This window comes from Rhinolophus ferrumequinum, chromosome 15, assembly GCF_004115265.2.
Source record: "Rhinolophus ferrumequinum isolate MPI-CBG mRhiFer1 chromosome 15, mRhiFer1_v1.p, whole genome shotgun sequence".
Classification (NCBI taxonomy): domain Eukaryota; kingdom Metazoa; phylum Chordata; class Mammalia; order Chiroptera; family Rhinolophidae; genus Rhinolophus; species Rhinolophus ferrumequinum.
In genome coordinates, this window is record NC_046298.1 from 22672056 (window position 1) to 22688867 (window position 16812).

The 16812-nt window shown below is 42.0% G+C and overlaps 1 protein-coding gene across 5 annotated transcripts in view; it reads left to right on the forward strand.

The window, feature by feature from the left end:
* Nucleotides 1–6123, forward strand: part of ZFP1 (ZFP1 zinc finger protein) — a 35170-nt gene extending 29047 nt beyond the window's left edge. For all 5 annotated transcript variants that reach the window (XM_033128898.1, XM_033128900.1, XM_033128897.1 and 2 more), the window contains one exon: nt 1160–6123. In XM_033128898.1, the coding sequence (XP_032984789.1) occupies nt 1160–2241 (1082 nt within the window). In that variant the 3' untranslated portion in view covers nt 2242–6123. The remainder of the gene's footprint in view (nt 1–1159) is intronic.
* The last annotated feature ends 10689 nt before the right edge of the window (nt 6124–16812 follow it).

The window sequence follows — 16812 nt, forward strand, 5'->3', positions numbered from 1 at the left end:
CACCTCCCTGCTCACCTTCTTCCCGTTTACAGATATTTGCCACTCGCACTGGAGCCCTGGTACTTGCCTAACTTGTCTTAGCCTTTGTTTTGTGATTAGTTGCTCTTTAATTAGTACTCTGTTTGCCAGAACAGTGACCTTTATAGTTTAGCTCATGGAAATTGATGTGGTGCCCTCAAGGGGAATGCAGATTTTTCAGTACAGAAGTGACATTGGCCTGGACACAAATGGCAGCAGGATCACAAGAGTCATGGATGGCCAGTAATGCATAGATGAAAGTAAAGGTTACCAAAGGCCTAGGTCAAGGCTGGGTAATTTGATCCTCACAATTCTTTCAAATAAAAGCAGGGACAAGACTGGTTTGGGGAAGAACTTAAATATTAAAAGGAGAAAAATAAGATTGAATGATGAAAATGCATTCTCTCTCCAACAACTTCAACAGAAAAAAAGCAGTGAAACCAGCAGTAGCAGTGAATCTGTCAAAAGGATCTTGGATCCTTGGATCTATTTTATATTTCCTACAGAGTGTATGAGTTTCTGGGTCTTGCCATTCACTTGCAAAAGTCTTATTACTTTAGAGATGTGGAGCACTGCAATAGGGTCATCTCTGCAAACCTGTGAGAAATCCCGCCCTAGGAAGCTAGTTGGCACAGATGAGAGAGAGGTTCAAGGGGAAAGAGCCTAGAAGCACACAGAGGCGGCCGGTCCGACCACAGTCATTCAGAGTCAGTCTGGGTTGCTAACCTCACATCTGCCTAGGTGCTTTTCCGTCATCTTCTTTTCTTGGTCTCTGTGCTAACTTGCTCAGTGTCCTTGAGGACACTGAGTCTCCTTCATCTGTGGACTTGTCAGCCCTCCCACATCATGTATTTCCTGTTTGCTGCCCTTTGTTTTTATTTTCCTTTACCCGCTTTTTAAGGTCATTTTGTAATCTGGCAATGCTACTTGTGTTCATTGTCAGTTTCTACTTTTTTTTTTGCTACAGGCATGTGTTTTTCCTTTCAAAGTTTAAGAGCTAGGAAAGTGGAGACCTTTTAATACTAGAAGACTGAGTCCCAAATTAAAAAGCAGACCTACAATGGAAATTTGTGGAGATGTCACATTCTATAACGTTATAGTGAAAGGGTTGACGAAATGTATTTCGTGTGCTCTTTCCTAGAGGTGTGGAAGGCTGATGACCAGGTGGAGAGGGAGCCCAGAAACCCAGATGAGCAAGCGAGGCCATTTGTAATCTTTAAGAACCAAACCCCAATTGAGGAAAGGGGTGATCTCTTTGGAAAATCATTCAATCTGAGCACAGACTTTGTTTCGTTAAGACAAGTACCTTATAAATATGACTTATATGAAAAAACTTTGAAATATAATTCAGACTTACTTAATAGTAATAGAAGCTATATAAGAAAACAAACTGATGAATATAATGGATTTGGAAAAGCACTTCTCTATCTAAAGCAAGAGAAAACCCATACTGAAGTGGAATACTCTGACTATAACAAAAGTGGAAAAGCCTTCAGCCATAAAGAAGCCATTTTTAAACATCAGAAAATTCGAAATCTGGTACAACCTTTCATTTGTAATTACTGTGACAAGGCTTTCCCCTTTAAGTCACTCCTCATTAGTCATAAGAGAATACACACCGGAGAAAAACCTTATGAATGTAATGTATGTAAGAAAACCTTCTCCCATAAGGCAAACCTCATTAAACACCAGAGAATTCATACCGGGGAGAAACCCTTTGAATGTCTTGAATGTGGAAAAGCTTTCACCCACCAGTCAAACCTCATTGTACACCAGAGAGCACATATGGAAAAGAAGCCCTACGAATGCAGTGAATGTGGCAAGACATTTGCCCAGAAGTTTGAACTTACGACACACCAGAGAATTCATACAGGGGAGCGCCCTTATGAGTGTAATGAATGTGCAAAAACCTTCTTCAAGAAATCAAACCTCATTATACATCAGAAAATTCACACGGGGGAGAAACGTTACGAGTGCAGCGAATGTGGAAAGTCCTTCATTCAGAACTCGCAACTCATTATACACATGAGAACTCACACAGGAGAGAAACCCTATGAGTGTACTGAATGCGGCAAAACATTCAGCCAGCGGTCCACTCTGAGGTTACACTTGCGAATCCACACGGGAGAGAAACCATATGAGTGTTCTCAGTGTGGGAAGGCCTTCAGCAGGAAGTCCCGCCTCAGTGTCCATCAAAGAGTTCACATAGGGGACAAACCCTGAGACCGCAGCCAGGTCGGACTGCAGAACCCTACCCCCAGAACCCTTCCAATGGGCGAAGGTACTGATGGAACATGGGAATTCCTACTGAGGTACAATCTGTCAACTCAGAAATGTGTAAAAATGCATCCCATAAAAACCATTAACATACTGAAAGTTAGCTGTGATTCCCAGCTAAAGAATACAGAGCGGAATATATCCGATTGTAAATAGACATACTTAACTGTATTACAGTGAGCTGTTTGAAATCTCAAAAGAATTATTCAAGCGTGAAATATTCTGGGAGGCAGAAGAACTACAGACAGTATCTAGGAATACAGTGGCTGTGTGTGAGACTGTGCCACACAACACAAATTGTATATTTTAGATCTGTATATGTGAATTTAACACAGTCACTGAAAATTTGAAATTTTTGTCCGCTAAAGGACACATCAATCAAGATTTTCCACATTAAACATAACATGTGTTTACAGTAACTTTACAACTCAGTATGCATTCCAGATGAAGTGTGGGACAGATGTGAAAGTAGCATGTAACGTTTGTTCCTACTGCTTGCTGCCATATATAAGTTGGTATGATCGTTGTTATTGAGCTGCCTCAATAAACAAGACACTGTTGAAGTTTTACCTGCATCTGGGTTTGCTGAAGATTTTCTAGAAGTGTTATTTACATAAATATGCAAGTGTGATATAATTAAGAGGAAGTTTAGAGAGTGAAGAGAGGCAGGTTTGGGCTGTAGTACTCAGTATGCACCACGGAATAAAAATGGGCTAGATAAAGAGAATATCCACTCCATCATGCTCTTGTTACTGATTTTCAGTGGGGTATTTACATACAAATGCATGTCAGTTACCAAAATATTGTATAACCCAGAAATGAGTTATATTTTTGTGTTTCCCTGTTTCTCTTAATATTATATGAATTGTCTTGTTAAAAAAAAAAGGTAGGATATGTCTGTAGTGCACAAATGTTACTTAACATTTCAGAAATTTTAAAGGCAAAATTATTTTAAGAAACTGTCAGATATATTATTGCTCTAAAAATTTTCCATGTCCATAGTCCACTTTAGAAATAAATTTTTTCAGTATTCTGTTTAGGAGAGGTATTTTTACTTCCTTGAGTTTCATCATCATCAACCTAAAATTTCCCTTTAGAACCTGACTTAGTATAAGTTATACCTTTCCTTTAAAGATTCACGAACAGTTTTATTAGACTGTTCAGTGATCTCCCCATACATATTGTTTGATGACTAACCTACAAAAATTCATCTTTTTTGCATAACTCAAAGATATATGATTTTAGGCTTGATTTCAGATTCACAAGTTACACCTGTTCATTTTTGAAGATCATTAACGTGCTGTGATTACATATGAATGTGAGTGACTTTCTGAACAAATTTACTAAAACATCCATAGTCCAATAAGTCTTTGTCTAAAGTTGTCATCTTATCGACTAACAGCAGGAAGCAGGGGGAAAAGTTAATTTCATACTGTGCTATTAGAAATGTAAATTGTGATAGCCACTTTGGAAATCATTGTGACTCTGTCTTTTAACATAAAAAATATACATACTCTTCAACCCAGCGGTATCACTCCTGGGAACCTATCCCTAAGAGAAAAATAAAGTGCCAGTACTTAAGATTATGTTTATCAATGTATATTGTATTTTTTGGTAAGGACAAAATAGGAAACAATGTAAATGACCATCAGATTGGTGGTATTCCACAGAAAGCGATGTGTAGGAGCAAACGCCTCCAGGCCAGATGAGGAAAGCAAGAGGAGAGAGAGAGTATATGTCCAATTTTGTAAAATAAAGATCTAAGAATCTTATGTGTGTGTATTTGTATTTGATTTTATGAGCCTGGAGAATAAATAGAATTATCCTAAGTCAAAAATATAATTGCTCCTAATTTCAGTGGAAAATTCTTCATGCATTCATTAGTTCCTAAATTAACACTCATTTATACTAAAACAACGACATAACCCATTAAAATGGACAGAGTTTGTTCAATAACATTAGTTAACAAAGCTTGACAAGGCAGGCTCTAGCTTTCATGGCTGTATTGTATGTTTGAGCCTGTTCTCAACGAAAGCACATAGGTATTTGACATTAATTGTTCATGTAATGGAAACTTGAATACAAAAAAGGAAAAATAGCAAAGACAGAAAAATGAATGAAGAAAAATCAAGGAATGCCAAGGTTATTACTGCTGTAAATTATAAATTACAAATGCTTTGAGAAAACTTAACATGTCCACCTTTACAGCTGCACAGGTGACCCTAGGGATGACTGTCTTTGATGAGCTGTTTGCTCCCAAGGCCCTAGAAATCCAGATAAGGACTCCTTTTTTTTTTTTTTTTTTTAATGCTTTGTAATCCTCATAAACCAAAGTGGTTTTAGATGAAACTCCTTCTAAAGATAAGTTCTTGTAGCCTGAGCATATGACTATTTCATTTATCCTCCCAGGAAGCTAGGAAGCGGGTTATTTCACTGGTGAGCCAGCAGGCCAAGAGGCGGTTGTTTGCACCCCCAGCTAGTCGGGGGTGTTGCCAGGTTCAGATCTCTGTCTGACCCCAAAGCCCACTGTACTTGGCCCTGTGACCTGTTCTTATTCCACTGATGTTTTCATTTTGGAGATTTTCTTACTATTTCCATAGATATTTGTCATAACAAATGCTTAAATATTTTAACTTTTTCACAATGTTTTATGCTTTATAAATCTAAAGTTGGTGATTATCTACTTGGTATAAATCTTATGTGGATAAATCTAATTGGTGACACTCTACTGTTGGTCAATCTAAGGACTAGTCATATGGGGGATACTCTGATAGCATCCCCATCAGGCAGTTGGCCTGGGAAGTCCGGAGCTTGTGCTGTCCCCAGGCTTTATGAGGCTTAATTGATTATCTGAGTGTCCCATCAAGTCCTGGCCAAAATACAGTGGACTCTTGGGACCTGGTCTCCATTTGACAGTCTTCTGACTACACCCAGTCTGCGCTCTGGTGTTTTTGAAAAGGACAACCCCCATAGCTCATCCTGCTGAGCAGCAGTTAGTGGGACACGTCTGGGACCCCTCTACTCCATTTTTGAGCTCTTAGCTCATTTGTTGGTGACCTTATCCTCAGGTCTTAGCTCTCTCCTCCTGCCCCAGAGAGGCTGCCCTTCTCCCTCAGGCGCACACTTTAAATCGTTCCTTGTATAACACATGTTTGAAAAAAGGAGAACCGACCTCTCTTTCTTGGTTTTAGAGGGACTGCCAGAATGTTAAACAAAATACAACAACAAACAAACCAGAACACACCTATCGAGGTTAGTGGGACTCCTGCAAAAGAACCAAGAGATGGGACTGAAGAACTCAAGTTATTGGAAGAGTCCAGGGATCACAAAACCCCATGAGAAGTTAGTGTGACCATTGAAGTCACACTAACCATGGCGGTGGATGTGGGGACATGCGTTACATTTGTTTGTTCATTTATTCATTCCATGTAACCGATAAACAAGCTTGGAGTGGCACTATTAATATCATAAAGTGGGCTTCAAGATAGTATTACTAGAGATAAAGAGTAATCATGCTGAGAAAGGGGTCAGTTCAAAAAGACAATCACGTATGTGCCCAATAACAGTTTTAAAATAAAGTGAAAATGGACAGATTTAAAGGAAGACACCCATAAGCTTAGTTGGACACCTTAGCACCTTCTCTCAGCTACTGGTAGAACTAGACAAAAATTCAATATAGATAGAAACTATGAACACTGTTAACCACCTTGATCTAATTGATGGAACATTTCACCAGCAGCTGCAGAATGCACTTTTCCATTGCATATGGTACATTCACCAAGATAGACATGCTGGGCTGTACAATATGCCTTAACGTATTTATAATAAAAGGACTGAAATCACACAGATGTGTTCTCTGATCACTACAGAATTAAATTAAAAATCAATAACAAGATAACTATCGTGTAAGCACCACAGTTTTTCTATTGTTGTTTTGTAATACAACTGACTGACTGAAGCTTTTGACTGCTGAGGCATCCACTTCCAAGACTGTCTTGGACAAACCGCCAGCCACAGGACTAGATAAAGAGCCAGGCCTGGTGGGCTCCGTGTCCCTCACAAGTCGCCTTTGTTTTAGAGATCTCCGGTTAACAGATAACCGACCATTCGACTGCTTGCTTTAATTCCTGCTCTTTTTAAAATTCACCAAAAAAGAACGAGCCCTCAAAACCCTAGGCCTCCGCTCTCAACCCCAATCAAAGCAGAATCCCAGGTCCACACTCTACCCACAACCTTGCTCTGTGGTCCCAATAACATTTTTTTTAAAGTTTCCTGATGCTTATTGCTGAGGGTGTCTTGCAATCATAATAAGAACCACAAGGGCCAGTCCAGCCACAATACTGGTTCTGAAATGTTGGGGGGGAGGGGCTCCCTGCATGAGTGCCCCCAAGCATTTCTAGCTGATTGCATCACTAGATAGGCTGCAACAACAACAAAACAATTGGCGAAGCTGCAACTGGCTTACCCTGCAACTGACCAACCCTGGTGGGTAGCACCATCTGGGAAGTAAACACTGCTTGTTAGAAGACTGTCACGCTCTGTGCTTTCTCCTGTTGCCACTGTTGTGTGTTGCCTGTGGTATCCATCCCCAAATGTCACTGCTGCCATAATCAACAACCTTCCCAGAGCAGCGTGGTCAAGGCCATGTGGTCTAACAAGATGATTAGACTACTAACTATAAAGGCCTTAATTGACATGTACGAGAGGCTCCTCCATGCCTCCAGGCCAAGGAGAGCTAAGGAGGGTCAACTGGATCACAAGGCTATTGTCACCACTCAAAGAGGCATAAGGAAAAGATACTCGTGCAGGTAAGGGGAACAGGAGACCTCCACCTGCAACCACCTAGTCATTGGGTTACACCTGGACCACGTGTCCTAACCCAGACTAGTGAAGTAGCCTTGCGACAGGAAACCAGTGGCCCTACAAAAGGGGAAATGCAGAGGCCTGTGGTCTCTGTCACTGTTTCACTCGCCTCTGGCACTTCCTCTCCTGATAGTATATTGTGGGTCCAATACCTACCATGATAATACTAAAACATTAATGGACAAATACAAATGTCCTGAACATCTGGTGCCAGCGCCTCCTAAGAACCCCAAGGATGTGCCCAGGTCTTGGACGGATGCAGAACCCCTCTGAAATCCTCCTGGGCGCTGCTCAGTGGCATAGCACACCAACATGCCAAGGCCCAGCTGCGACACGCCGGAGGCCTCGGGGCTCTCCTCAAGACCCTGTTGAGTATTGCACCAGTGGAGGCAGACCCTCCCCGTCCCAGAGAGGTCAAGTGGGAAACCCTGCAAATGAAAGCGGCAGCCTACAAAGAGCTCACAGGGACATCCACCATAGTTTTCCAGTAATCTTAAACATGTAAGATTAAGGTAATGTGAGAAAAATCACAAAGTATAGAAACTGAGCTCAGAAACTAGACCTTAACTGAAATTCAAATATTTTGTAAGATTTTGTGCAGCAGGAAAGATAGAGGCTAGCTGATTGGCTATTGCAGATTTTTGGACCAGGTTCTACATTGTTAGAACTGCCAAAATGCGCCACCTGGCTGGTACTGCTAAAACCCCTAAAATCCATAACCTTAAAGATCCGTCTAGGCTATTGCTCATTTTCTGAGACACCACAGATCCTGGACCCCCTCGGCTTTCCTCTGAACTCAGAACCAGGAAATTCTCCTCATGGGGCATCCCTGCCACCACAGGTCTCTGTGGCCTGTAGTGAGGAGGGAGAGGGAAGGCAAAGGCCCCTAGAGCCACCGGTATTTTCACCAGGGCCCTCCCTCTCCTCACCTGGATATTTATCACCTGGTGCCATGCCCATCCTTCCATCACAGTGGTCACTGCTCAGGCTGCTAGTGAATGGAAAACATTAACGAGGCCCAATCTGCCACACAAGATTGGCAATGTCTAATGGTACGAGTGATCTGCACCCAATTCCACCATAGATGGGGGTGGGAGGTGTCCCCACACCAACAAGCAATTCTTGGACACCTGGGTGTCCAAGGTGGGTGTCCAAAAATTCAACTCAATTCTGACACCATCCATCTGGAGGTAACATCAGATTTCACATTTTCAGAGTTCAGTCCTACAAGACCACACCCCCGTTACAGAGGCCAGTCGCAAGCCCAGCTTGCTCCTTGTGCTTCTGATTGACTATAAATCAGAGGTTCCCAGGACCCCCTCCTTGCGTTCAATTCATTTGCTAGAGCAGCTCACAGAACTCAGGAAAACCAATTACTCACTAGCTTACTAGTTTATTATAAAAGGACATAACTCAGGAAGGGCCAGACAGAAGAGATGCACAAGACAAGGTGTGGGAAAGGGGCGCAGAGCTTCCACGCGCTCTCCATGGGCACTACTCTCCCCGAATCTCCACATGTTCACCAACCTGGAAGGTCTCTCAACCCTGTACTTTTGGGATTTTATAGAGGCTTCATTACATGGACATGATTGATTAAATCATTGGCAACTGGTGATTGCACTCCCATCTCCAGCCCATCCAGGTTGGGGATGGGACTGAAAAAGTTTCAACCCTCTAGTCACATGGTTTGACTCCACGGGTAACCAGCCCCCAATCTTAGGTGAGTTCCAAAAGCCACCTCATTAACAACAAAAGACACCTTTATGGCTCATATCACTTAGGAAACTCCAAGGGTTTTAGGAGCTTTGTGCCAGAAACAGGACCTAAATGACCTCTTCATTTCCTACCCTGAAGAGGCCCCATTTGACCCTGAGTTCAGAGAATTCTTTATACAGGGCCGGCTCCCTAATGGCTGGGCATCATCGTACTACGTTTTATTGAGACTGTCACAACCATCCAAAAAGCAGTGGAGGGTGTTGACGTGGTGGCTAGGCATGAAGATTCCCACCCAGACGCCGAGATAATTCAGACTTCTGCCCTCCATTCCTGCTGCCCTAGAACTGTCTCCCTGGAACAAATTTCCCTCAATGGAAAAGGTTCCTATATCAGGAACCTATACAGGAAAACCTCTACCAGGAGTTAACAACTTGAGGTTCCTGGCCACTTGACAGCTAGTCTCAAAACTCTTGACCCTGAAACCAGCATTTTCCCAGCTACAGCCCCTTCTGCTGTCCACCCTCATGCCACACAGCTGCCCTCTGACCCCGAGCCTGTCCCTGCTACTCCCTCTGCCTCCTTACCTAACTTCCAGGACTGGCAGCCACCTAAGGCCCTACCCTAGGAAACTGAGGCTTTTGGGGATTTGTCCCACCTTCTTGGGACAATCACCCCTATACTACTCTCATGGTCCACTGAGACAATAAAAATGCACAGTCCTTTTTGGCGCTCTTAGAAATGGGTCCAAGTCACTGTCGTGTCAGGCAATCCCTCTAAATTCTACCTACAGGGCATTCATTGCTGGTAAAACCATCAAAGTTGCAAATTGTATAGAGCATTAATTATGAGCACAAAATGGACTAATAATGCTGATATTATTATATGATATATGATATATTATTATATCAGCTTTGTGCTGATATTACAGTCACAAAGCGACAGTAATGCCAGAGTATCATGTGAAAGGCATACCCAGTGAACTCCCTAACCAGATAACTCCAGATGCAGGATGGAGTGACTGTCTGGATGGCTTTATTGGATTGGAGATGAGCTTTACCAGACTGCAGATGGTACACTGCACCCAGTTTCAAGTATAAAATCAGAGCTCTCTGACGGCTCATCACTCAGGCCGCAACTGAGGAGCTGACAGCCGTACCTGTACGCATCCAGACGAAGCGCTTGAAGCCTCACCTCCTGACCATCTCACCAGCCCAGCCTGACACCTAATAATATGCATCCCCGTGCCAAAGGGACTCTCGGGACTCTCACTGAACGCTGGACTCTCTCATCCTTCTTTCATAAGACTCTGTTCGCCTTGCCTAACACTACTGCCTGCAACCCTGCGTGACCCTCTTGAGTAAAACCACTCTACCTCAACTATTGGAGGCTGTCCTCTGACCAGAGCCTTGGTTAACACCCATGGTAAACCAAGTCAGTAGGACTACATCCGTGGCTTTATTCTAACAAAGTCTGACATTGTGGAAAGACACAAACGTGTGTGAGACTGCTGCTTTGATAGTCATATTCCACTCACAACACAAACCCATTTGGTTATAACTATGGTAACCATTCACCTCAAACAGCTCCCTCCCACCAAAAAAAAAGTCCAAGCTTTTGGCCTTTCTGGTGGGATTTGCAAATGGAAACTGGTGACTCTTCCTACCCGTTCAAGATGGTAAACACTCCCCAATACTGACCTAAACAGGGCACTGAAAGTCCAGCCCTGTCATTAAAGATACCATATTTCCCCGAAAATAAGACCTAGCTGGACAATCAGCTCTAATGCGTCTTTTGGAGCAAAAATTAATATATAAGACCCGGCCTTACTTTACTATAAGACCAAGTCTATAATATAATATAATATAATATAATATAATATAATATAATACCAGGTCTTATATTAATTTTTGCTCCAAAAGACGCATTAGAGCTGATTGTCCAGCTAGGTCTTATATTCAGGGAAACACAGGCGTCATTAAGGCTACACTCTCCCCTTTCAATAGTCCCATTTGGCTGTACTTAAGCCAGCCACTAATGAATGGTGGCTCACCATTGACTATGGAAACCTCAATTCTCAGGATCCCCCATCAAGGCTCCAATTCCTAATATTATAGAACTGACTGAGTACATAAAACAAGCCCAAAGGATATCCTTCACAGTCACTGACCTAGCTAATATTTTCTTTTCTGTTCCAATCGTGGAGGAATCCAGGCCCAATTTGCTTTCACTTTTGAAGGGGGTCAATACACATTTCCCTAGCTGCCAATAGAATATTTAAACAGTCCTGCTCCAAATTCAATGACCTAGAAGAAATGGACAAGTTATTAGAAACATATAGCTTTCCTGGGCTGAACCATGAAGAACTGGAAAATCTAAACAAACCGATCACCAGTAACGAAATTGAATCAGTCATCTAAAACCTTCCCAAAAGCAAATGTCTGGGACCAGATGGCATCACTAGTGAATTCTACCAAACCTTCAAAGAGGATCTAATGCCAATCCTGCTCAAACTCTTCCAAAAAGTTGAAGAAGAGACAGTAAGTACTCCCTAACTCATTTTATGAGGCCAACATTACCCTGATACCAAAACCTGGTAAGGACAACACAAAAAAAGAAAACTACAGACCAATATCTCTGATGAATACAGATGCAAAAATCCTAAACAAAATTCTAGCAAATCAAATACAACAATGCATTCAAAAAATCATTCATTACGACCAAGTGTGGTTCATCCCAGGGGCACAAGGATGGTTCAAGATCCACAAATCCATCAATGTGATACATCACATAAACAAAATAAAGGACAAAAATCCTATGATTTTATCAATTGATGCAGAAAAAGCATTTAACAAGATACAACATCCATTTATGATTAAAACACTTAATAAAATAGGTATAGAAGGAAAATATCTTAACATAATAAAGGCCATATATGACAAACCCTCAGCTAATCTCATAATTAATGGTGAAAAACTGAAGCCCTTTGCTCAACGTTCAGGAACACGACAGGGCTGTCCTCTATCACCTCTGCTTTTCAACATAGTGTTGGAAGTCCTCGCCAGAGCAATCAGGCAAGAAAAAGAAATAAAAGACATCCAAATTGGGAATGAAGAAGTTAAATTGTCACTCTTTGCAGATGATATGATGCTATATATAGAAAACCTAAAGACTCCACCAAAAAGCTGTTAGAAACAATCAACAAATACAGTAAAGTTGCCGGCTACAAAATCAACACACAAAAGTCCATTGCATTCCTATCTACTAACAATGAAATCTCAGAAAAAGGAAAAAAAAATTCATTTTGCAATTGCAACAAAAAGAATAAAATACCTAGGAATAAACTTAACCAAGGATGTGAAAGACCTATATGCTGAAAACTATAAGACATTTTTAAAAGAAATTGAAGAAGACACAAAGAAATGGACAGACATTCCGTGCTCATGGATTGGAAGAATCAACATAGTTAAAATGGCCATATTACCCAAAGCTATATACAGATTTAATGCAATCCCCATCACAATCCCAATGGCATTTTTTAAAGAAATAGAACAAAAAATCATCAGATTTGTTTGGAACCACAAAAGACCCCGAATAGCCAAAGCAATCTTAAGAAAAAAGAACAATGCTGGAGGTATCACACTCCCTGACTTTAGCTTGTACTACAGGACAACAATAATCAAAACAGCACGGTATTGGCAGAAAAACAGACACATAGACCAATGGAATAGAATTGAGAACCCAGAAATAAAACCACATAAATATGGACAGATAATTTTTGACAAAGAAGCAAAAAACATACAATGGAGAAAAGACAGCCTCTTCAATAAATGGGTTTTGCAGAATTGGAAAGCCATGTGCAAAAGAATGAAACTGGACTGCTATCTGTCACCATGTACCAAAATTAATTCAAAATGGGTCAAAGACTTAAGCATAAGACCTGAAACAATAAACTGCATAGAAGAAAACATAGGTACTAAACTTATAGACCTTGGGTTCAAAGAACATTTTATGAATTTGACTCCAAAGGCAAGGCAAGTAAAAGCTAAAATAAATGAATGGGACTATATCAAACTTAAAAGCTTCTGCACAGCAAAAGAAACCATCGACAAAATAAAGAGGCAACCAACTGAATGGGAAAAGAGTTTTGCAAACAGTGTCTCCGATAAAGGGCTAATATCCTAAATATACAAGAAACTCATGCACCTCAACAACAAAAAAGCAAACAACCCAATTGAAAAATGGGCAGAGGACCTGAAGAGACATTTCTCCAAAGAGGACATACCAATGGCAAATAGACATATGAAAAAATGCTGAACATCACTAATCATCAGAGAAATGCAAATAAAAACCACAATGAGATATCACCTCACCCCAGTCAGAATGGCAACAAGACAAATAGTAACAAGTGTTGGAGAGGCTGTGGAGGAAAAGGAACCCTGATACACTGTTGGTGGGAATGCAGACTGGTGCAGCCGTTATGGAAGGCAGTGTAGAGGTTCCTCAAAAAATTACAAATAGAAATACCATATGACCCAGCAATCCCTCTCCTGGGTATCTACCAAAAAAATCTGAAAACATTTCTACATAAAGACACGTGTGCTCCAATGTTCATTGCAGCTTTGTTTATGGTGGCCAAGACATAGAAACAACCAAAATGTCCTTCAATAGATGAATGGATAAAGAAGTTGTGGTATCTATACACAATGGAATACTATTCGGCGGTAAGAAAAGATGAAATAGGACCATTTGTGACAACATAGATGGATCTTGAGATTATAATGCTAAGCGAAATAAGTCAGACAGAAAAAGCAGAGAACCGTATGATTTCTCTGATATGTGGTATATAAACCAAAAACAACAACAAGACAAACAAATGAGAAACAAAAACTCATAGACACAGACAATAGTTTAGTGGTTACCAGAGGGTAAGGGGAATGGGGGGTGGTAGATGAGGGTAAAGGGGATCAAATATATGGTGATGGAAGGAGAACTGACTCTGGGTGGTGAACACACAATGGGATTTATAGATGATGTAATACAGAATTGTACACCTGAAATCTATATAACTTTACTAACAATTGTCACCCAAATAAACTTCAATTAAAAAAAAGAATATTTAAACAGTCCTGCTAATATAGGAAAGGGGCATAAGGGCTATTTCTTCAGAAGAGGGAACTAAGAGGTTGGATTCCAAGCCTGCTGCCTCCGTGCTCAGGCACAGAACTCAGGCAGATGTTAAGCAGTGACACAAAGCCATCTCTCCCTGGAAGACTAGAGATGCCATTAGGACCATCCCTATAGTGACGCCCATGGCAAATTAAACACAGGTTGTGCGTTACAAGAGTTAAAAACCAACCTGCCCCTCTTTTTCCTGTAAATTACTGAAGTTAAAGGTAAACTTACCATTTTTCTTCTGCCCTCCTTTCCCCCCCATACCAATGACTTTTCCATGGATGCAGAAAACACATGTAAAACCCAGCCCAGGAGATGGAGGGGTCTCTCTTCCACTAGCAATTAGAGACCGCTACTCTGTCTATGGGTGGCCTTTGTTTTCTTACTTTCTGCTAAATAAACTTACTTTTACTTTAAACTCTATATGTCAGTTCATGTTTGAATTCTTTCCTACGTGAAGCCAAGAACACACCCCCCCCCATTTTTTTTCCCTGTCACACTGCAATTGCTCATAACCTCTGCCGCCAAGATTTAAATACCTTACGATTGGAAAGGTGCCATTTTGGGCATTATATTGACTAGCAGACCACTTATACCAACATGACTGGTCAATCGCCCCTCACAATATTCAAGACTCAGCCTCGTGTCAAGTTTTGTGCATCATCTGGTCCTTTAAGGGCCAAGAAATTCCCCCAACAGTTACCATTAAACCAGCCACTACACTCAGGCACAACACGGAGTAGGTCTTTTCATGTTCTGGAGGCAACACTTCCCTCATCTATCACTAATCATTTGTCCTGTATACACAACTATACCAAGTCTGCCACCTTCCATCGGGATAAAGCTCAGCAGTACGCTTTGGAAACTGCCCACCAGGCAGCCCAGCAACCATACCTTTGAACCCCCCGACCCCACATTCCAAGCCGAGTGCTTGGCCACATCTGACTATGCTTTCTGGAGTCTCTGGATCCAACATGTCTACCTGGCTTCTTCTGGGGTTTTGGACTAAGTACCTACTGCCAGTGGCAGCCAGTATACTACCCTTGAGAGCTAGCTTTTGGTATCCTACTGAGCTTGTCAAGACCCAGGGCAGTCCAGCCGCAAATACCCCACAATAGCTTATTTATTACAGTGGTACCTCAGTTTTCGAACGTAATCAGTTCTGGAAGGCCATTCGAGTTCTGAAACGATCAAAAACCGAGGCACGGTTTCCCCATAGAAAGCAATGGAAAATGGATTAATCCATTCCAGACCTTTAAAATCAACCCCTAAAACTGCAAATTTAGCATGAATTTTACTATCTAATGATACCATAGATCCATAAAATTTATGGCGTTCGTAAACTGAAATGTTCGTCAATGGAGATGTTCGAAAACCAAAGTATCACTGTACTTTGATTGAAAGCTATTTGACAAGCAGTTGGTGCCAGAAGGGCACCTTGACCCTCCCTTGTCTCCTTGAATTCTGGAAATAAACCTGCTGCAGGAGGAGTGAGAGAAAACCTTATCACTAGAGCTAAGGGATCCAGGGCCCAAGAGCCTATATAATCAAACCTTGTTGCCTCTTTATTAATTTACTACCCGAACCCAAACATTCTTTAGAGTCCTCACTAATATATACCCAAACCTTGCTTAGATTCCTTTCTAAGCACTAATTTTGTCCTGTCAGTTCTTCAAATGTGTTGTTTGCCTAAAAAAGTATATAAAACACCGGCTGGTTCATCATTTCCTTGAGTATCCTCTATGATCTCCCGTGCACACATATTAAATTGTTTTTTTTTCTCCTTTTAATCTGGTTTTGTGTCAATTTTATTATTAGTCCAGCCGTAAGAATTTAAGAAGGGAGGAAGGGGACTCTCCCCTTCCCAACAGGCTCTTTTACAAACCAAAACCCTAACTGGCCCTCACCTGTTACACTCCTTCCCCAAGTTCCCATAATGCTCTGAGCTAGAGACAGCTCTCAGCAGCAGCTGCCTCCTTGGGAAAATGGAAAGGGTACTTGCAGGAGAGGGTTAACCCTGCCGTCAGAAGCCTTTCCAGATCACTGGAGGATGTGACTTGCCCGTGCTCAGCGACTTGCCAAAGAGTCTTGAGGAAGTGATAGAGGTGCCCTCACTTCCTCCTCCTCTGACTACCTGGGGAGCCCCTTGGGGTCAGCTGTCTGAGATGAGCAGGCAGTCGATATTCTTTACTAATGACCACGCCACCCTTACAGGCAATGCAGCTCCCTGGGGGAAGAGGGGCAAAGCATTGCCCCTGCCTCAGACACCCCTCTAGTCAAGGAGGGCTGGCTCAGGCCAATTGGACAATTTGCATGACCTTTGAGGGGGTCATAAACAGGGCCTTTTGCAGCTCCACATTCCCAGATTCCTGGGCTGTTGCTAACGGCCTTGCAGTTTGGCCTGGTCTGTGACTAAGGGACAATTTTCTCATGCGAGGCAAACCCCTGTGAGGTGCCCAGATACGGAAGGAATTAGAGGCCCCCGTTGACATCATTGTTCCTCATGTTTCCACACACACTAACCATTCTAGACTAGAAGCCATTTTCAGTAATATCACAGGATCCCTCACTGAGCCCTCCACACATTTCCTAGGACAGCTCGTGCAATGGACCCACACAACCTTGGGTCAGCAGGAATTTCACCCCTTAACAACTTGGGCAGCAGCCAACGTTGTGATAGACAAGTACATTCTCTGCTCTCAAGCCAAACAACGGAGACTATCTAGACGGAGACACAGTCCCTGGGGAGACCGCCCATACTCCCGC